This window comes from Camelus bactrianus, chromosome 9 (assembly GCF_048773025.1).
Source record: "Camelus bactrianus isolate YW-2024 breed Bactrian camel chromosome 9, ASM4877302v1, whole genome shotgun sequence".
NCBI classification, from domain to species: Eukaryota; Metazoa; Chordata; class Mammalia; order Artiodactyla; family Camelidae; genus Camelus; species Camelus bactrianus.
The window spans coordinates 31,981,831-32,005,693 of record NC_133547.1 but is presented as its reverse complement, the minus strand read 5'-3'; the positions used below and the strand labels follow the sequence as shown (position 1 = coordinate 32,005,693).

The following is a 23,863-nucleotide window of genomic DNA, read 5'->3' as shown; positions in this document are numbered from 1 at the left end:
CTGCTTAGATTCAAAGTTTTCTACGTTCAGATAGAGGGCTCGGTGCAATGTACGTGATACTTCTCCCAGCGGACTTCACGTATCATTGAGGCAGGGGCACAGGTTCTGGAGCCAGACTGCTTGAGGTCGGTGGCTAGTCCACTGAGCAGGTGTGTGCCATCGGGGACAAGTTTCTTAACCTCTCTGCGCTGCGTTTTCCTCATCTGTATAATGAGGTGAAAGAACACATAGGAATTCAGTGAGGATGAAATCAGTCAGTATAAGTGAAGTTCTTAGAACAATGCCTGGCCCTGTAATAGTTAAGCTAATAGAATTCTTCCTACTTTTATCAACAGAGCATCCAGAAGTCACTCTTGGTGTCCTAAACTTTGCATAGTGATATAAATCTTCAAGGGACAGTGTGATCTGAGTCAGAAAGAAGTCTTTTCATTTAGGGCAGACCACACATCACTGCTACTTGCTAATTTTTCTCTCAAATCAACATTTATTGAGCCCAATGTATCACTCTGTGTCTTATCTCCTTTACCCTTCACAGCAACCTTCTCAGATACTTAGTATCTCCATTTTACTGATGATACACTGGACACAAAGAGAGGTTAGATCATTTTCCTGTCAACAAGGTCTAATACGGTGACTGGCTAGGATTCAAACCTAAATCTGTCTGAGTCAAGTCCAGTGCCTTTTCCACTGCTCTGTACTGCCTCTCTAAATAGTAACAAATCCCTGGAATTAGTTACAGCTTATAAAGCAATCGTACATACATTATTTCATTTAATTTAATTATCAAAACAACTCTTATGATACTGACTGTCAGGGTCATTCAGCTGCAGGTAACAGAGAGTCTGGATGATAGTTATTTAATCAAATAGGGGTTTATGTTTTGCACATAAAAGTAAGTCCAGACCTAGCTGGCTGCTGGCACTGCATCACTGGTTCAGTGATACCCATCAAGAACCCAGGCTCCTTCCATCTTTTCCCTCCACCATTCTAGGCATGTTGACTTTTCATTCTTAAGCCTGTCATCTTGTGTTTGCAAAATGTTTCTCATTGCTCCAGGCAAAACAAGGCAGAAGCAGGTATTTGGAGCAGATGCTGGCAAGGGAGGGAAGCAAACAGAATTTCCCTCTTTCATAAAGGAGAAAAAATATCCTCCCTGGCAACAGATCAGTCACACGGCCACACCCAGCCACAAAGGAGACTGGGAAGGTGACAGTTAACTTTTTTCACAGTCTTCTGTATTATCAAAAAATTTCTCAGGTAGGGTCACAGATACAGAGACATTGTGACTTGTCCAGTATCCCAGAGATCATATCCAGTGTCCCAGTAGTTTTAAGTAAAAATTTTGCTGACCCTAGCCTCGAAAATTCCTACTGTATGACAATAGCCACGTAACTGGGCTTTGTTTCTCAGTTTTTCAGATGGGCAGTAAGAAGAATGGTCCTTAAATTCACTTTGGGGGATATTATTTACATCATAATTTATATGATTTTTTTTCAAAAAACAACAAGGAGGATTATAATAAAAGATATACCTCTAGTAATGTCACACCAAATGAAATTTAAAAAAAGATATGATGAAGACGAGAAATAAAAAGCTAACCACAAGGGTTATAGAGTTACCGAGATTAATCTTTAAATGTTGTATACATCTTGGCACCTGAAAGGAAGAATCAAACGGGTTTATATAACTTCCCTTATATTCTGGAACCCAGATAAAAACATTCCAAATCTGAAAGACAAACTCTTTTCCCTAATTAAATTTTTAAAAATTAAAAAAATAACTTATGTGCTCTAATTTAACCAGAGATTAGAACCTGGAATGATTAAACAAATGGCTGGCCAGAATGCTTCTTACACCGTCTTCAGAGGACATCACTTCCCTCAGCCAGGCTTTCTTTTTGCATAGACTTTTGAACCTTAATTACAGAAGTAATACACGCCCGGTGGGAACAAACACACATGTACATACAGGCAGAAACTCGATAAAATGGAAAGAGAAATAAACCACTCTAATCCTACCACCCGGAGATGACTGCTTACACGTTGCTGCAGTATCTCGCCAATATATTTTCATGCATAAAATGTATCTTTTTCTTTCTACAAATGCTACTGTACTGTATATGCTGTTTTGTGTCTGATTATTTCATTTATGAATGTATTAAGGAACACTATCCCTAACCAATGAATAGTACACACAACACGATTTTTAATTTCACTGTCATATTCCATTATATGGACAATGTATCACAGCATTTTAACCAGTTTCCTAATTTTAGATTTTGGGGTTTAGATTTTCCTCTCTTATAAGTAGTAAGGTACTTAGTATCATTGTACATATATCTCTGCGTGCATTTAAGATAAATGACTACAAGTGGAATTGCTATGTCAACGTGTTGGAGCGTTTTTAAACCCTTTGTCACATACTGTAAAATTCATCTCTTGAAATTTATTCACTCACCATCTCAGCCAGGCTTTTGACAGGAGCTGGAGAGCAGACAATCTGAATTATACTCTCTGATGAGTACTACCAGGATGCGCTACCGTGACATCTGAAACAAGCTTCCCCATTCTCTCATCTGAAGTTTGGAGGTGGGATGGGAAGTCCTGCCCTGGGAATCTGCTCTGTCTATTTAGTAGTCAGCTGTTGAAGATCGGATGAGATAACATATACGAGCATTCTTTACAAAGGCCATAGAACTTCGCAAATGTAAGGAATTGCTCATTCAACAAGGGCATTCTTCTAGGGGTATCACAGAAGGAAGCAGCATTTCTAATGACCATAAATGAGAAGTAAGAAAAACAGTCTCCCTAGAGAATGCTCTTAGGGATGGACTGCACATTGCTCTTTGCTTTATGTTTTAGGAAATATTTAAAGAAATGTGAACACACACTCAATTGTACAGGCTCTTTGCTGGGTGTTGCCCTGTTAGTGATCTTCTCATAGAGCCCAAGGGCAACTGTATATTAAAAGGCAACACAAGGGAGGCAAGGGGTAGCTCTCAACCCTCTTCTGATGGATAGGAGGAAACTGAGCCTAATATTCATGAAACACAAAGATTCCTGGCAATAAATGCTGTGCTTTGTAATATTTCAAAATCGCTTTGTATACTGAATACATTAAAAACTCACTGAATCTGCTTAAACAAGATTATTATTCTTACTAATTTTATGTCCACTTTCAAGTGAAATCATTATTATCAATGCCTCCTCTAGAATCTTGGCCTTTTTTTTTTTTCTATTTACAACATCAAAAGGGATAGCATGCTAGAATGATTTGTCCAACATAAATGATGGTGAATAGTCAAAACAGCAAAGCATGTGAGTAGGTGATGAAGACGGCTGAGCTTTACATAGGAACGCCCCATGCCAACAGTAATTCTGAATAGCCTTGTTTTTAGTAAGTTGGTCAGAACTTGAATATCATTTAGTGTCTTTTTTGGGGGGGGTGTCTACCCGTTTGGCAGAGATTGTCAGAGAGGATTCCATTTCTGACAAAATTTGACTCTTGGCATCAAAGAATTAATAGCACTGAGTTCAGCGCAGGAGCAATTTACACACTGATGCCTTTCCATGGAGTTTTCTCTTCCTGTTAAATCAGCTGTTCACCAAAAAAAAAAAAAAAAAAAAAAGTATTGCCTGCACTTGTCACATCACATGATTCTACGTTCAGACAACCCCTGAAATTCATAGCATTTTTCCAGTGTCACATACTGCATGTCACGCTGGCTACAGCTTCGGTACTTTTTCCTCCAATATTTTAATGGGCAAACTCGAGTAATATATTTCCCAATTTCAAACCCTTCAGCACTGACAGTCCAAAACTCCTGAGGATATGAACTAATGCAAAAGGTTCCGGCAGCGCTGAGCGTCCTCAGCGCTGGTCTATCAGTGTCAAGTCCTCAAGCTCTTGAGAAATAATTTTACTTATTAAAACACATTTTCCCTCAAAAATACTGGAGGAAATACAAAGCTCTCACTGACCTCTTAGAAAATTGTTGAATTAAGGAGAGAAGTCTATATAGGTCCTCCGTTTTAAAGTCCTGTGGAAGTATAATTAAAGCACCAAGAAGGAGCTCTGCTTTTCGTTCACAGATTTGAATTATTGAACTGAACCTGCACCTTGGGACCATGTTACAAACACATTGCTTCCCAGCATCTTCTTTCTCTCAAAAATAAAGATAGACAACGCCAACAAGTTGGATTAAAAATATAGCATAAATGTGCAGGTTTTTAGCCAATGTCTTAGAATCCTTTAAGATCCCCGATTCCCCCAGGAATTTCACACCCCTCAGACTGAGACTGGCCGTCAGCATAGTTGCAATGTACTCTTTAACAGTGCTTAAAAATTCATTGTGCATAGGACATTTTAATTTAATTTCAAAGAATAGGTCAGCATAATGACTAGAGACTTCTTTTGAGTTACTGTTAATGTACAAGAAAGAGCTACTTTCAAACTCACTAATTTTGGTCCACTGGTGATTTTTATATCATTTTTGCAAAAAAAATATATCTTTATGAAAATATTTACTGAAGCAAAAGTCCTTTTTAAAAATGTAAGTCGTATTACGTATTTCTGCGTGTGTTTTTCCATCACAGCACATTAGCCTTCCTTTTAAGATAGTTATGATGATTAAAAATTAGTACCACAGAAAGTCAACAGCAGACAAAAATCATTCAATTTATTGAGATAAAGCAATCTCAGTTTAAAGAAAAGTAGCTGATTGAGAATACTCATAAGGGTAACATCCTGACTTAAAGGTTTTATACCATTTCTTTTTTGGAAACATTAAGCCTTTATTTGGTAATAGCCTCTGGCTATCAGGTTGCTTACAGTCCAGTGGAAGAGAGCAGGCAAATGACTACGGAGCAGCCAGAAGAACAACAACAAAAAAGTAACGTCTAGCAGAGCAAGCAGATTTCAACATCGCTGCATAAAGGATAAGACATTCTCTGATAAAACCGTCAAAGAGGCAGTTTATCATTCACATCATCCCACACATCCCTGTGGTGACCTTCCCTCCATTTAGTCTGAAGTCCCATCCAGCTCTGCCACTCTTCAAAAATTACTGTACTTACAAACTTCCAGTTGCGAAATAAACGAATTGTGGGCATGAAATGTACAGTGTGGGGGGTACAGTCAGTAACTAAGTAATATCTTTGTATGATGACATGCCGTAATTAGACTTAGCATGTTGATCAGCTTGAAATGTATAGAAAAAAAGCACTATGTTGTGTCACAGGAACTAACCCAGTGTTGTAGGGCAATTATACCTCAAAAGCAAACAAACTTACAAAGAAAGTCACAGAAAAAGACATCAGATTTGTGGTCCCCAGAGGCAAGGACTAGGGGAAGAGGGGACTGTGTGAAGGCAGTCAAAAGGCACAAACTTCCACTTATAAATAAGTACTAGGGATCTAATGTACAACCCGATAAATATAATTAACACTGCTGTATGTTACATGTGAAAGTTGCTAATAGAGTAAATACACACCCACCATCACACACACACACCACTTTTTAAATTTCTCTAATTTTGTGTCTGTATGAGATGATGGATGTATCACTAAGCTTACTGTGATAATCAGTTCATGATGCATGTAAGTCAAATCATTATGCTGCACACCTTAAACTTGTACAGTGCTGTATGTCAATTAAATCTCAATGAAACTGGAAGAAAAAATTACTGTACCTAGCACCTCTTAGCTTTTTGGGGGGTGACGGGGTGGTAGATAATTAGTTCTAATTGATTCTAAATAAGTTATCATAAATATTTAGAGTTAATTATAAGAAATCCCAATGCAATTCTGTTTATAGTAGCAAAAATAGGGACACAACTTAATTTTCAAAAAGAAAGATTGTTAAACAGTGGTATATTCAGGAAACACAATAATGTGACATAATATACTTTTGCAGAATAATAAGTGTCATGGAAAGATGTTTAAAATACACTGTTAGCTGAGAAAGATTATCAAACTATATGCCCATAAATGCATATGCAAGTTTAGAAATATTTACACAAAATACCAAAAATTACTGGGGGTGATAGAATCATAAATAATATCCTTCTGTTTGTTTAGGAATAGTTCTAGCTGTCTAAAATGAATTTGTAAAGAAAAACAGATTTTTTAAAAGAATTTACAGTTTCCTTAAGAGCTTATACTATGCAGCCAACAATATCAAGTAAGTTCTTAACAGACAAGTGTAGTGTTGTTTGTAGAGTTGTGCAGTTACTTGAATTACTTTTATTTTGACAGGGAATTTCGGAAAACACAATTACCTAATGGGGATAAATTAATCTCTAATAGAGACGTTTCTGACTCCTTGACCATCACTTAAGAAGAATCTTTGGAAGGAGCCAGTCTGGTTCGCTAGTTTAATCCAATGTTTGAGGTTCATGAAGAAGGAAATTTGAAGCAAAGCTTTAGAAGTGTGATCGGGAAGTGAGCTGGCCAAGTGGAAGCAGGTGGTACAGATGGAGGCCTTTTCCAGAGAGGAAATGTTGCAGATTCAAAATCAGACTTGGTTCTCTTAGCCATAAAAGACCATCCCCCTTTTTAGTAAGCACAACAATCTAAATTTTTATAACACTTTTGTCCTTTAATTTACTTATTATCTGACAACCATAGCAGGATAGAAAACAAATTATTATTTTACTGGTTGGCACCATCTCTATACTTGGGAAAAGAGTTGCCATAAATTAGGAAACTCTGACAGAAGCTCAAAAGAAAACGACAAAGGAGGAATAGGGATTTGACGGAAGTTAGTGTCTTCTGTAGTGGGGTGGTGGTATCTGGGGAAGGAAGAAGTCATTCTATGTACTGCCAGATTCTGAAAAGGAAGTCATGTGCATTCTCTGAGGTGCAGGGTACAAAGACTTATTAGCTACAAACCCTGACTCATAGGCGTATACACTCATCACAGTCTGTAATGTAATTTGTAAACTGTTTATCAAATTGCAATAAGTTACTGAAAACATTATAAAGCTAATGATGATTTTTCTGGGTGGAAAATTAGAAAGTTATGTTTACCTGAAAAAGCTTTCTACTTTTCTTGCGTTTAGGAAAGCAGACACTTGCATCTGTAGCTGATATTATCCTGAAGAAGAACAGAGCAGAAACCTAACAACAAGGGCCTGTTAGATAACCGCCTCTAAGCTGCAGAAAAGCATGGATTTTCCCATGTGGTATGTACTCCTAATTAAACAGATTCTCTCTAGATCTCCGCACTTCAGTAGATTTGGACCATATTGCACAATTTTTAGTCATTTATTTTGCCACAGATTTTTAAAAGTCTATGTGCTACTTGTACTATACTTCAAAAAATTTTTATTTAAAAAAATCTAAATTGATTCGCTTTTAAAAACTCAACTCTATTTCGAGCAGTATAAGCCGTGAAATCATGCCTTTCACGTGCAATTTGCATTTTTCTAATACCATTAAAATAAGCATAAAATTTTAAACATCCATCAGCACATCATCTGAAAAGCCAGATCACACCCACCAGAAGCAACGCATCATAGACACTAAGAGCAAAAGCCCCGGAGTCACACTGCCTGTGTTCAAATTCTAGGTCCTCCATGACTCAAAGCTGTGCGACTCGGGGTAACCTCCCTGTGCTTCGGTTTCCTCATCTATAATTATGTTCTAGTTTTTGCATGTGAGAGAGAGAAATAAATGATTGGATATGGCGAAAATATTTAGGACAAAACAAGCCTTTTATGAATGCTAGCTGCTATCGGCTACTATTATGCCATAAATTGGGAGTGTTCCACGTGGGAGCAAGTAATACCCTCCCTTGAGGGTACTTATCCATTTACAACCAAGAAGGTAATGCCCTGAAAAGATGTGGGTTCTCTGACATATTCAATAAATGTGTTGACAGCCTACCACCTTCAAGACCCCAATCCAGAAAGGAACACACTTCAGAACCGCTCCAGGAGGCACTGGTCTGATGGCAAGGTCACCGAGACCACACATATCTTTGACTGTATCTAATGCAATGAGAGACGCTTCAGATGTCCAGGAGTTTGCTTCTTCCACGCAGGAAACTTCCTGTTCTCTTACTGATGTATAAAGGAGAGAACACAAAGCTCATAGCTTAATAAAATGACCTATGAGAATTCATAAGCTGATTTGTACGAAGAGGAAAACCTGAAATGCCAGCCCTTTCTCTGTTTATATCACCTTTCTTTGCTTATTTCTCCGTTCACAGTTGCAGCTGATGGTGTAAATGCAGCATGTTCCCTGCCTAAGGCCAAACTCCCAAACGTGTTCATGTTTGTAAACATCATTGACTCACTGAGTCACTTAGACTCCAAAGTACAGTTTTCTGAGTTTGAACATCAGGGTCTAAACACAATAAAATGTAATCTCAAATCCCATTTGTATTTGAAAGTAACGTACAGATATGCATGCACGGTACGCTCAAGCTTTCTGAAAAAGAGGCTAACTGGTTAGGTGAAGCCTTAGGCGGAAATTCTGTTGCCAGTATAGCATTACTGTTTGTTAACAGCGTTCCTGATTCTGGATAATCATAAGGGAAAACACTTAGAAAAAAGCCACTAAGCCATAAATCTCAAGCAAACTTGAGAAAAGGTGGGAGCAGCCGGCCTCCCATTATACAGCTGTTTCCCAGGAGGCTCTTCAGGCCTACAGAGGGCCTTCCTGAGTGTGAATGTGCTGTGCATCCCATCTTCTTCTTTACTAAATAATTCTGCCTGTTCAATAATCTCCAGTAGCAATTTGCTTTTTAAAACACTGTTCCCAGTCTTTCAACTAAGAAGTATACATCTGGACTATTTTGGGGTATAGAAAAATAAACTTTGTCTTCTCTGTAGGACTGCAATATAGTGTAACAAATAAGTACCATGTAAGTGATGTGCATAAAATGATACATTCCCCGCATTATTATAAACAATTTGAGTACCTTGCCAGTGTTCACAAGGCCCCGGAAGACGTGGCATGTTCTGATTCCTCCAGGCTCATCTTGCGCCCCTCTCCTCTTTACCCTCTGCCTTCTAGCCAAACAAGCTTCAGAAACTGCTTCAGAATGGCCAGTCCTCCTTCTGGTATTGCGGGAACGTCTATGCATGCTGTTCCATCTATTGGGAAGACACTCCTGCCCCATTCTCTCCCTGGCGACTTGCAACTCATTTTTGTTCAGAACCTACCTTAAATATCATTTCACTCATCCATACATCCACTCATTCATTTCATCATTCATTCAAGCCATAAGTGTTCACTGAACACATGCTAAGTTCAGGAAGTGAGTTAAACCTTGAGTCTGTGAACAAAAGAGATGACACCCTCACTTCCATGGAGCTTAAAACCCAATGAGGAAGACAACCAGTGGGTACTTACATAAACTCACAAAGACCACATTTATGACAGCTGGTTTGAAGGCACACAATAGAATTCTACGGAAGAGAAAAACAAAGAGGATCTAATTTAGATGAGCCTGGGATGAGGTGGGGGAGGAGATTAAGGAAGATCCCCGAAAAGTGGCTGATAGGTTGAGACCTGAAAATTAAGCTGGCTAGATACAGTGGGAGGAGCTTTCCAGGCACAGGAAACACCACAAAGACCTTGACCTGCTTTATAAAAACCAGTTCTGCATTTTATGCTCTTACTGCATTCTGTTCTCCTTTGTAACATTAAGCACAGTAGTAATTAAACAATGGGGTGTGAAATACTTGAAACACTTGCCCCTCCCACTGGCTGGAATTTTTGTAAGATAGTAATAGTACCTGCCTTGTTCTCTGCTCCGTCCTGAGCACTAAGCACAGCACTCAGCCACGGCGGTGCTGAACAACGGTCTGCCAACCAACTGGATGAAGTAAACGGTGCTCACGGGCTGGGATGGGAAGGTCAGACTGGGAAGTGCTGCTTTGTTACTTTTAATCGACAATGAAGCCCTGCCTAGATATGTACAATGTGATTAGTCTCCCTCTGCCCAGTAAAAACATTTAGACTAAAGCACGCATGTTGGTTGGAGGTACAGGTGGGCGTTACACCGAAGGGGAAAGATCAGCAGTGGAAATACTGACTCATTCTGAATTCGCATATCACTTTGGTCAACAAAAACTCCTTCATGCTGTTATCTCCGTGTAGCACAACTTCCTTCTGGCACACAGTAGGCACTCAAAATATGTGTACAATAAATGATAACGAATGAATGAATGGAAGACATTGTTATGTTCCGTTATTCCAATTCATTCGTTCAGCAATATCCGCTGAGCACCTACCACGTAGGTAGAGTTTTGCTGGGTTCTGGGAATACAGAGGTAGACCTCAAAGAGCTCACCGTACTCAAAAGAGAAGGAAACCAAGATTTACAAAAGCAGTGAGGTAAGGGCTGAAAAAGTCATAACCGTAACGTACTATGTAAACTAGGAACGAGGAGAAAAGGGGTAGTTGCCTAAGTCTAGGGTAAGTAACAGTTTTTTAAGAAGTGTGTGACAGTTGCTAAGGCGCATAGAGCCAGCAGGACTTACCCAGATGTGCAAACAAGGGAAGTTCATTCATCCCAGCTATTTAGAATTTTAGCCACTGATAATAAAGACTAAATCACTTGGCTGTTCAGGCTTTCCAGCCATATGGGAATTGTCTCCCCAAAATATGTGCTACTGAATTTTTCAGGCAAATTATTTCGTGCTGAGTTATATTGCTGCGTTCTCCATATTACAACCAAAGATAAGAGGCCTAACTCACTCGATACATAATTAAAGGACATGAATTGAGGGTAGAAATGCATTCCTTAAAGGGAAGGTAATTTTTTGTTTTTGTTTACATCCTCAGTGATCTGCGCTTTCTCTGAGACCTGAAAGGATTTAGGGAGGACTTCTGTTCATGAAAGAACATTTCTAAGACAACAGTAGCTTGAAATTTACTCATGATGTTAAAATTGTGGCGAATGTGGCAGAAATGATTCCATGTGACTGAGACCTGTTTGTTGTGAATTGCTAATTAGTATAATTATTAACATCCGAAGAATTGCAAAGCAGGAAATTTTCGGCCTTGACTGCTTATCATTCACATGACAGTACTAAATTAAGACAAAACGGCACAGGAACAGAGTAAGTAATAAAATGTTCTATAAAGTTTCTCAGGAACGACCTATTAAGGAACTATAGACAACTGCTCAGCAAGGCAGATTGCCATTTTATTCTGTTTCTATAAGATTTTTTTTTTTTTTTAGAAATTTCAGAGATAATGTTTCGTAAAGAGGAACATCTACAAAGGCTGTGTATTCAATTCCCTCCAGATCACAAGTGCGAGAACATATCTTCAAGGTATGGCCTTTCTATCAGTCTCCAAATATCCTTTATTAAATATAATGCTGAATCTCCTTTATTGCTCTCACAAAAGCTGAGAATTGTATTCCAAAGAAATCAATACATATTCTAAGCAAAAGAGAATTCATGGAAATACGCAGGCATTTTGGAGATTATAAAGAATTTTTATTATGTCTATTGGAAAAAACACATTCATACAAGAAAAAATCCTCAGACAAGTACTCTGAAATTGCTTTCTATCTGAGATTCAACTCAAAATTACCAACAAAATTAATACTTATCTTTGAGCTGGGAGTTGAATCAAATCCAGAACAGAAGTCTAATTTGGAATAATTATAATTTAAAATAAAAAAGTAAACTCAAATCAGTATTTTTCTATTTTGTTTAAATTCTTTTTGAACTAAATTCAAGAAAAGAATTACATAGGTTCAAAAAGTAGCCGTTAATGAGACTGTCATCCTCCACATCATGTGTGTGCAGCTACAAAAATATAAATGAGCTTTTTGGAAATTATAGCCCTCAAAATATAAGATATAGTGAGACATATCAAAATGAGTGTTGACATGACTCCCTGAAATGCCTTTGACTCACCATGTGTGTACACAGTATGAATTTTAATATGTAAGCACTTATTTAGGGCACATTGTTAACAATTCAGCTTTTAGAAATACTGAATAAAGCTTCATATTATGTATACATAGCTGGAAATAGCATACATAAACATATTAATTATACATTTTAAAGTTAAGGCATTGTTTCATTTGTTCATTTATGTATTTATTCAATATTGATTGAGTAGCTCCTTTATATGCTACACTGTGCTTAGTTCTAAAAATACAAGAGAATGAGGAAGAGCTGACCCTGACTTCAAGAAGGGTCTTGGCATTGGAAATACTCAGCATCCATTTTTATCATAACCAAACAAATTAAGGATCTAGTTAATAGGAGTCAGACAATAATAAAACTAATTCCATAAACTATCTTAACATATTTTTTTCATTCTTGGGTTTCACAGCCATGGGCCAACTTGCAGGGCATAGAGATTGTTCAGATGATAATTGGAATTAGAAAACAGAACTTTTCAACAATCATAAAAGAAACTGTAGTAATTACATTTGACTAAATAAATATTATTAATAATAGCCTAATATAAGGAAACAACCATCAAAGAAAAGGTCTTTGAGGGATGCAGAGAATGTAGGCACAATTATGAACAAAGAAGACAAATTTAATTGGAAGTAGAACAGGAACAATTCCTTTAGCTTCATCTGAGTAAAGGCTTTATCATTTTCTAATGCAAAAGTGGAGGTTAAAATCAAATCATTGTTTTGAATTTATTCTAAGTTGTCATACAATAATATGCATAGTTCTCACTCAACGGAATGGGTCTATCCATTCTCAATTAAACATCTCTACTCTGTAAATCCCAAGTTTAAGAAACATTTCAGATGTTACTACAAATAAATGCCTAGTCCCATTTGGTCACTGTTTTCAAGCTTCCTGTGCCCAGAGCAAGCTTTTCTTAAAGGTTAATGCTGTAATGGTGTTATTTTTGTTTGGACATAGCATATTATTTCTAACTGTTTGGCTTACAGCTTTGGTGTTATCTAGCATGTTATCCAGTTTTGCTCATGGACGTCCTTGAAAGATGTCCTCTCGGGTAAGTAAGCTGCCTAACCTACCCATGTGCCACATGCACCCCAGACAAAAGAGGGAAGTTATGAACACTCCCCAGAGATTTCAGCGATATTTTATGGATATATTGTAGGTTTTTTACACCAGCTTACATCAATAGCGTCACCACCCAGCTCTGTTCAACCTCTACTCATTTCTCTGGTTTTCAAAGTCCATGTTTGTTCAATTTAATCTGAGCTTCTTGGTTGTCGTCATGCATGAGCTGACTTCCTTTTTTGTGAACCCACAGCACTAATGTCATTGCCTACTGCCCTTGTAACTTAGATGAGAGCTGCCATCACCTTCCACTCCTTGAACCTGAGAAATGAGACCATTGCAGGACAAAAATTGAGAGCTGTCAGGTTTGGCTCCAACTGAAACAAAGTGATACATTCACCCCGTAGTGAATGTCCTAATATGTGATTGTTTTTCCTTGCTCTTTTTTACTTTTAGTGTTCTAAAATTTAACTTTTTTTTGTGAAAGATATATAAATATCTTTCACATCTTTCTCTACTTTCCATCTTTTTTTGTCTTTCTACCTACATGCTTCATCACTTCTTGTTGTCTAGTTCGCTAACACTCCTTTTGGCTATACTATTGCTGCTGCTAAAACTGTCCACTGGCCTCTTCATTTTGGTTATTGCATTTTTACTTTTGGAATTTGTATTCAGTTCTTTTCCAAATGTGATATATTAGTCTGTACAGTTTCAGTTTCTCACTAGAATGTTCAAATATGGATTTTTTTCATTCTTAATCTAATACTTTATCATTTTAATCTGTATCTGAAATTCAAATGTGTCAAGTTTTTACATTTTTTTCCTCTATTGAGTCTTCTGATTCCCACGCATGATGCCTTTTTCTGTATGTGCCTGCTCATCTCAAGTGCTAATTCCTGTGATTGGTTCATTCCTAGAAAGAATGACAGCAGGTTTCTTATTGGAAACAATGGAAACCAGAAGATTGTGGATCAATATCTTTAAGCAAACGAAAAAAAAAAAAGTCAACCTAGCAAAAACAGCTTTTCTCATATTAAAGCAAAACAAAAATATTTTAAGATATACAAATGCCAAAGTGATCCATCACCAACAAACCTGTAATATAAAAAATGTTAAAGAAAATCTTGCAGGCAGAAGGAAAATGATACCAGATGGAAATATGAATTCACACAAAGAACTGAAGAGCATTAGAAATGGAGAATAAGTGGGTAAATATTTTTTTAATTTCAAATTTAAAACTCCATGTAAGATGTAATTGAATGTCCAAATAAAAATAATAACAATGAATTGTGATGTCTATAATATATGTAAAAGTAAAATGGATGACATCACCAGCACAAAAATTAGGAGTAAAGAAATAAAAGTACATTTAAAGTTCTTAAATAGGATATGGTTTTATATGATACTACTTAAATGTCATTATATAGTTAAAAGTATATACTGTATATATACTTTTTTGAAAAAACACTAAAAAAGGATTGATAGTGGACAAGCAAATATAAGAGACAAGTGGAATTATAAAATGTGAAAAAATGCTCGATACAAAAGAAAGGAGAAAAGAGGAACAAAGAACAAATGTGACAAAAAAAATGATTAGCAAATGTCAGAATTAAACCCAACCATATTAATGAGAACATTATAAATGATCAAAACACCCCAATTAAAATTTTAAAAAAATGTCAGGCTGGATTAAAAGACTCAACTGTGTGCTGCCTACAAGTAACCCACTTTCAAGGCACAGAAACAAATAGATTAAAAGTAAAAGGATGGAATAGATATACTTTGGCAACATTAGTCCAAAGAAAACAAAATAGGTTTCAAAGCAAAATATACTACTAGGGATAAAAAAGGATCATTTCATAATGAAGAAGGGGTCCATTCATGAAGAGAATATAATAATTCTAAAAGTTTATGCACTTAACAGCCAATCCAAATTAACAACCCAATCCAATAATAGGCATAAGAACTAAAGAAGCAATTCTCCATCAAAGACATACAAATGGCCAATAAGCACATGAAAAAATGCTCAATATTGCTAATAATCAGAGAAATGCAAATTAAAACTACAATGAGGTATCACCTCACACCAGTTAGAATGGCCATCATTAAAAAGTCCAGGAACGGTAAATGCTGGAGAGGGTGTGGAGAATTATTCTACTCTGCTGGTGGGAATGTAGTTTGTAGCAACCATTATGGAAAACACTATGAAGATTCCTTAAAAAAATTAAAAATAGAGTTACCATATGATGCAGCAATCCCACTCCTGGGCATATACCTGAAGGGAACTCTATTTCAAAAAGATACATGCACCTCAATGTTCATAGCAGCACAATTAACAATAGACAAGACATGGAAACAACTTAAATGTCCATCAATGGATGACTGGACAGAGAAGTTGCCATATATATGAATACTACTCAGCCATAAAAAAGAATAAAATAATGCCATTTGCTGCAACATGGATGGACCTGGAATCATCATTCTAAGTGAAGTAAGCCGGAAAGAAAAAGAAAAATACCATACGATATCACTTACATGTGGAACATAAAAACAAAAGACACAAATGAACTTATTTCCAAACAGAAACCGACTCACAGACATAGAAAACAAACTTATGGTTATCAGGACGGTGCAGAGGGGATAAATTGGGAATTTGAGATTTTCAGAGACTAACTACTATATACATAATAGATAAACAACAAATTTATACTGTATAGCACAGTATACAGAGAACTATATTCAGTATCTTATAGTAACCTAAAATGAAAAAGAATATGAAAAAGAATATACGTATATATATGTATGACTGAAACATGCTGTACACCAGAAATTGACACAACATTGTAAACTGATTATACTTCAATTTAAAAAAATACAATAAAAATGTAAGAAAAGAGAAAAGTTCTAAAGGTTTATGTACTTAATAACAGAGCTTCATTATAACTGAAGTAGAAACTGATGCAACTACAAGGAGGAAAAGATAAATTCAGTCAAAGTCAGAGATTTCAATACTCATCTCTCAAAATCTGATAGAAAAGGTAGGCAGAAAATCAGCAAGGATATTCAAGATTTGAACAAGACTATCAACCAGCTTGACCTAATTGATATTTATAGGACACTCTGCCCAATAATGGCAGAACATATGTCTTTTCAAGGACACATGGAGCATTTATTTAGAAGTAAGTTGTCTGGATATAGAATCAACATATGAAAATGTTTATATTCATCAACTGTATATTTAGAAAATATAACTTTAAAATATATTTACAAGTATATAAGAATAAGTGTAAATTAATAGCAAAGATTGTACTCAAACTATCCAGAAAAAAATTACGAAATTTATGAAAAATCACTAAAGAATGCCTAAAGAGATACCAGATACATGAGTAAGAAAATTCAAGATTTTAAGATGTCAAGTTTTCCAAAACAATATGACTTTAAATCAATTCTAATCACAACATTAATAGAGTTTTTCAAGGACCTGGACAACTCACACTAAAATTTATACAGAAGGGGAAAGTGAAAGGATAATGAGGAGAGTCCTGATGAAGAGCAAGGTAGAGGGGGACTCGCCTGTCACATGTGAGGACTTGTTATACAGCCAGAGTAATCAGAACTACCTAGCACTGCTGACACAGTAATAGAACATTTCAGGATTGGCCCAGTTTGTAGAGTCCACAGACTCACACATATAAGCAAAACTGACCCATGAGAAAGGTGCATGGCACATTACAGGGAAATAAATGAGCCTGAACGATAAGGTTATCCACAAGAAAGAATGGAAATAGAATTAGCACTTCACATCACACATAAAAATCAATTCACAATGGGTTAAAACCTAAGATATGAAAGGCAAAACTTTTAAGCAAGATGTAAAAAGTATGAGGAGAATATTAATAAATTTTAATAAGAAAAAATGAACAAAAGCCTTCATAAAGAAAGGATTTGGATAAATGGGTCTTCTTATAGTGGGAATCTAAGTTAATGCAGTCACTATCAAACAACTGGGCCTTATCTCACAGAGCTCAGCATTCACAACCTATAATCCAGCAATTCTATTTCTAGGAACTTTTGCTCACACACACTTGGAGACACCTATAAAAATGTTAATATTAGTGAAACTGGAAACAAGTCAAATACTTATCCACAGTGGGGATGAAAAATGTGTACTATTTTCCTATGCTGGAATATTACACAATCATGAAAAATTACAGACTGAAGCTACATGTAACAACAAGGATGAATCAAAGAAAATACTGAAAAAAAATCTCATAAGATTACATGCAATGTATAATTCTGGTAAAGCTCAAAAGCAAGTAAACTAAACACTTTACTGCTCTAGTTTTCAAGTTGTGCTCAAATATTTTCATGTTAATGTTCTACATCATAGCCTACATCTTTTTATATGGATTCATTTGTATATTTCAAACACTATAAAATAAAACTTGTTAAAGTCTACTGTCCTCACTTTAAAATGATACTCAACTTCAAAAGAGCTGATTAACTTTGCCCTCAACATCTTCTTCCGTTAAAATCAATCAATTTCATCTCTCCTCAGTAACCCTTCCATTTTTTTCTGTTTCTTACTGAACCAACCTCATTCTCTTATAATTTCCCTTATTATATAAGCCATAAAAATAGAAATTGTGTTCAAATAGTTGTTAAGTGTTTAGGGAGGACTACTTTCTGAATATTTCTTGTTACTTCACTGTTAATATATCCCAGACACAAGTGAGTTGTTTGGCTAGGAGAACTCCTACCGACTCATTTTAAGCACACAGTCAAAGCAGTAATGCCTAGAAATTTATTTCCCATATGTATAATTCATTTTTATCACATTATTTAGTAACTGGCATTTATTTCTATCTTTCAGGGATCACATAGCTATTGTGAAAATCACCTTCAATTATATGCCCAGCTTCAAAGATGCTAACAACTTGATTCAAATGTAAGTAGGCCTACCTAACATTAAACTATCTGATTAATACAGAGAAAGAGAGCATCTGGAGTCTTAGGTTCTAGTCCTGGTTCTGCCATTGACAAGCAACGAATTATTCAAATTAATCTCAAACTCCAAATCGCAGTGTTGTCATCTAGGAAAATGAAAAGGTTGGCATACTTCTCCCTTAGGTGAGCTACTTCATTCTGTTTCTAAAATAATATAAATTGCTTAATGAGTTTTTTGAAAAATGAAATGAAAAATCTCTGTAAGAGAAAAGGATAGTGTTTGATACTTAGAAATTACTAGCAGGATGGGTAGTCAATATTTTGGATATTAACTAATGTCTTCCTGCAACTGTATTCCCTGTGCTGCCATGTATCCATTACTGTCCCTCCCTCCTCATTTAAGTAGTGCCTTAAAGTCCTCTCCCCTGTTCAGCAAGAAGTAGATACAGAAGATGAGACCTTCGCCCTTGTTGCAAAAATTTGTCACTGCCAGTGTGTCAGGGAAGAATATGGGGTCAACTGACATCCTTCAAAGTCCAACGACCCCCATTTCTGGGCTCTCAGATGTCTGCCTGTGATCCCTCAACAGATAAAGCACATTTTTTACTGGGTGTGTTTACCCTAACAAACTAATAGCCCCAGTCTTGATTCTAAAGAGGGACGTTACATAATGATAAATTGATAAATTAATTAAGAAGACAAACCATTCCTAACTGTCACTGGATAAAAGTCAATATACCAAAAATACATTACATATATATATATATATATATATATATATATATATATATATATATATATATATATATAAAAAATGTATATTATTATTATATTTATATAATTGATGTTATATAGTACAAATTAAAACATATAAATATTTACATTATATGTATTTATAATGTATGATATAAAATAATACATTTTATGTATGATTATATATAAATACCATAACTATAAAAGCATCAAAAATATTAAATACCTAGGTATTTAATGGGATAATCTCAGGATAAATCAGACAAAAGAGGTGCAAGATTTGTATACTTAAAATTATGAAAAATTGACTGGAGAAATCAAAGACCTGAAAAACAGAGGTCTATACCATATTCATGGATCAGAAGACTCAGTATTCTTAAGATTTTATTTTTCTCTGAACTGATCTGTTGATTCAATAAAATCCCAATCAAAATCCCAAACAACCTTTTTCTTTTGGGTAGAAATCAACAAGCTGATTGTAAAACTTGGGTGGAAAAATAAACAACCTAGAATAACAGAAGTGATTTTGAAAAAGAATAAAGATAGATTTTTTTCTAGATTTCTTGATTTACTGTAAAACTGTAAAGTACTGGCATAAAGAAGAATGGGACAGAATGGAGAGCACAGGAATAAAACTATACTTACATGAGCCTTTGATTTTTGAACAAAGTTGCCAAAGTAATTCAATGGATACAGAACAGCCTTTTCAAAAAATGGTGCTGAAAACAATTAAATATACAGTTTTTTTTAAAAGAACCTAGGTCTTCACATCATATATATAGATTAACTTAATACAGATCTTAATATAGCCCTTGATGTAAAACACAAAACTTTAAAAAGAAAACACAAAAGAAAATCTTTGTGATTTTGGATTAGGCAAAGATATTTTATATAGAAGAAAAATGACAACTCATAAAAATTTTATAAATTGGGCATCTTCAAAATTAAAATGTCTGCTTCAAGACACACTAATAAGAAAATAAACCACAGACTAGGAGAAAATATTTTCAAAACACATATTTGGGAAATAACTTGTATCCATAATATATAAAGGGCTCATAAGTTAGTAATAAGAAAACAAACAATCCTACTAAAAAGTTGGCAAAAGATTTGAACAGACACATCACTAAAGAGATGCTGACGGCATGTCACCACATGAAAGACGCTCAACTTCATTAGTCACAAGTTAAATCCACAGTGAGGTGTCACAATATATTTATAATGGAAAGTAAAAAGCTGACGACCTCACATATCACCAAGGATGCAGAACAACTGGAACTCTCATACATTGCTCATGGGAATGAAAAATGATACAACCATTTTGGAAACAATCTGGCAGTTTCTTTAAAATTTAAACATACACTTACCATATGATCCAGAAATTCCACTCTTAGCTATTTATCCAAAAGAAAAGACAACTTACGAACATGCAAAAGTCTGCACGTACATGTTTACAGAATCATAATGTCTACATAGAAAGAACGATCAGCTCTAAGCCCAATTTACTATTCACTGTCGCTTTAATCAATGTCTTGTAAGTCCTATTTCTCCTATCCACAAATAAAAACACTGAGAATATTAGGTCTGAGATTACCCCTTATGGAAAAATGATTTATTCTCCAACAGAATTGCAATGATTTTTCATAAAATTGTCCATAAAACTTTTTAGTTAGGTGCAAAATATTTCATAACTCATATTTTACACCTACTGCACTCCATTAATAAATAAAAAAACTAAAGAACCTGTTATTTTTGAGATGCTGTAGATGGTATGAAAGCACCATAGGAGAATGCTGATCAAGAGAGGAACTGGAGCAGAGAAAGAAAACAAGAATCTACTTTAAATTATTAAGAAATAAGTAATAAATGATAAAAAAATAAACACTTCTTAAAATTATCTTCCAGTTACAAGATAAATAAGTATTAGGAATGTAATAACATGATGAATATAACTAACACTACTGTATGTTACATATGAAAGTTGTCAAGAGAATAAATCCTAAAAATTCTCACCACAAAAAAGTTTTTTCTATTTCTTTAATTTTGTATCTATGTAAGACAGTGCATATTCACTAAACTTATTGTGATAATCAGTTCATGATGTATGCAAGTCAAATCATTATGCTGTACACCTTAAACTTGTACAGTGCTGTTGATTATATCTCAATAAAACTAAAAGGAAAAAGCAGTAATAACAGCTAATTTAATGTCTACCAAATACCAACTTTGCAATAGATGTGAATGAATAAATACAATCTAGGAGATCATAGTGAGCAAATTTTTTTCAAATATTATTAAAATATTAGCAGGTGCTTGCAAAACATGGTGATTAACCCTTGAGGTAAGTATATTTAAAAATATTACTTGAAGAGAAGTCTCTCTCTTTTGTTCCATTTACCATGTTCTAGTTTCCGATGAGTTTCATACATAGGAAGTTGCACTTAATTGCACCGTGGACAAAAATGAGTGCTTGCTTTCATTCCATCTGGTGACTCAGGTTGCAACATGCTACAAGAAAACTAAAGAACTCTTTACCTGGCTGCCCTTACTTTCAGGTCTAAATCAGAGTGATCCTTAAATAAAAGGTTTCTGCTTTCTCCTCTTAAGCGTCCAATGTAGCTGCCTTGTAACTCTAGAACTGTGCTGTCCAACACGGTAGATCCTGGCCATTTGTGATCATTTAAATTCAAAGTTAAATAAAACTAAAACTTTATTTTTTCAGTTGCACCAGTCCTAAGTCCAGTGCTCACAAGTCACAGGTTGTGGTGCTTCCTCTGTTGGACAGTGCAGATCCTAGGAATTTTCCACCATCACAATAATGGTGGTCAGTCCCAATCAAGAGCCAATCACTTTCCATCTAAAAGTACCTCCTTACAATAATGATCTTCTTCCTCAAATGTTCCCCCTGTCCCTATTCCTACCTCTTTAATGTCCTGATTTTTACATCAAATTATTCATCGTGATAGCTGGCCTGAGGAAGTCATGTCTGTGTAAGATGTCTCTACTTCAAAGTTTTTCCTACCTATAACCTATTTGGTTAACATATGAACACGATAGCCTTTCTGAAGCAGATGATTCCCTCTCGTCCTGCACTGCAACTTTCTAGAGGCCCATCTGAGAAAATTATTGCATTAAATGAGATGGGAGTTTAAAACATCGTGAAATGCAACTGACAAAATTAATTCCAATTGCCTTACATAAAGGTACCATCAAATAGATTGAATATTGGATGAAAGTCTGTGAGCAGTGAAATGATAAACATTTCTATTTTCAGTTCAGGTTTTGTGTCTCATAGGCTGCCAAGGAGTTCCTTGTTTGGCTTGGTTTTATTTAACAACTTTATTAATGCCTTGAAAAGGGGAGTAAACAAGTTCTTAATGGAATTCATCGATGAGGCTGACTGGGAAGTGTTACAGACACAACCGATGACAAAGAAATTACCTAACGAAATGCAGAGAGTGCTGAGCTGTTGACAAAAGCACCCCAAATTATATTCAATTGTAAAAATGAATGCTTAGGGTAAGGATGCCTAATTCAAAATAAGAGTGCTCAATGAAGACATAAGGAAAAGAGTTTCTGGCCTTTGTGATACTAAACTCTGCAATACACAAACAGGTACTTACAAAGGAAAGAGTAGGTTCTATTCTCTTTGATTGAAGTTGTATTCTCTAAAATAGAAAAAAAATAGGTATTTTTAGTGATGGCACTATCATCTTAGGTATGCCAAGTTAATAAGTAATAAGTTAGAATAAATTTGACTTTTTTTCCCCACTAAATTGATCTTCAGGTTGTTTTACAGTTGGTTATATGTGTGTGCAAACAAGCACATGGAAAATGCAACTGTAACTAGAAACATTATTGTCTATTCCATTTGTAGTTTCTTATAATGAACTCTGGTGTGTAGTGAGAATATATATATTTGGTTACACTTTCTTACAAACTGTACTCTCATACCCAATGGTGTTCAAATAATGGTGAATAATAGTTGTTGTGCTAACATTACCATCAACCATCTCTAGAACTTTTTCATCTTTCCAAACGGGAGTTCTATACCCACTAAACAATACCTTCCCATTTTGCCGACCCTCAGCACCTGGCACCCACCATTCTACCCTCTGACTATGAATTTCACTACTCCAATTACCTCATATAAGAGGAATCATGCAGTATTTGTCCTTTTCTGTCTGGCTTGTTTCACTTAGCATAATGTCTTCAAGGTTCATCTGTGTCAAAGAATGTGTCAGAGTTTCCCTGCTCGTTTAAGGTTGAATAATATTACATTGTTTGTAGACACTAGGTTTTGTTTATCTATTTATGCACTGATGGCTATTTCAGTTGTTTCCATCTTTTGGCTTTTGTGAATAATGCTGCTATAAACATTGGTGTAAAAAAGATTTGTTTGAGTCCCTGCGTTCAGTGCTTTAGGGTACGTATCCAATAGCAGAATTGCTAGGTTGTGTGGAATTCTACGTTTAACTTTTTGAGAAACTGTCATTCTATTTCCCACAGTAGTGTAACCCGTACTATTAGCTCCATGCCCTTTCAGGTGTCACTGTGCTCTTGTATCTGTAGGAAAATGTAAAATATTCATTCTGTCCTTGAAAATTTCACCAAACAGTCCTATCTTTATATTTTGTGGACCTCCTTCCTGCCCACAGATTTGCTGGGACTGACAGCTCATTTAACTTTTGGCCACACCTGACACAGCCATAGGTACATGCCTTAGTGAAACTCCTACATGTTCATCAGGATACGTGTATAAATGTGTTCACAGAAGTAGTGTATACTGTCTGAAAAAAACAGAAACAACTCGTTTGTCAAGAGCAGAAGGGGTAAATTATTACATATGCACACAATGCAACACACGTTAATGAACTACGACTACCTCTGACGCCATGGGTGAATCTCAGAAAAATATTTATATTAAAAAAACAAGACACAGAAGACTACGCACAACATGATACCACTTCAGATCATTTTCATACAACTCAAAAGGAAGATAATCTTAACAATGTTGTTTAAGGAAACAACATATGTGTGATAACTTTATTTTTTTTTAAAGACAAAGGAGTAAATTCAGGAGGGTAGTTATTTCTAGGGGTCCAGAGAGATGGAAAGGAGGTAGACCACACAGGAAGATGAACACTTTCGATCATGTTACAGGTCTTCAAATGGGTAGTGTTCCTTTATTTTGTGCTT

At 35.6% G+C, this 23,863-nt stretch overlaps 1 protein-coding gene across 1 annotated transcript in view; it reads right to left on the bottom strand.

Annotated features, from left to right (window-relative positions):
• Nucleotides 1-23,863, bottom strand: part of LOC123615483 (uncharacterized) — a 271,904-nt gene that overhangs the window by 95,111 nt on the left and 152,930 nt on the right. The window contains exons 3-4 of the mRNA XM_074371193.1: nucleotides 22,288-22,332; nucleotides 19,310-19,383 (exon numbers count right to left, since the gene is read on the bottom strand). Coding sequence (XP_074227294.1) covers nucleotides 19,310-19,383; nucleotides 22,288-22,332 — 119 coding nt within the window. The remainder of the gene's footprint in view (nucleotides 1-19,309; nucleotides 19,384-22,287; nucleotides 22,333-23,863) is intronic.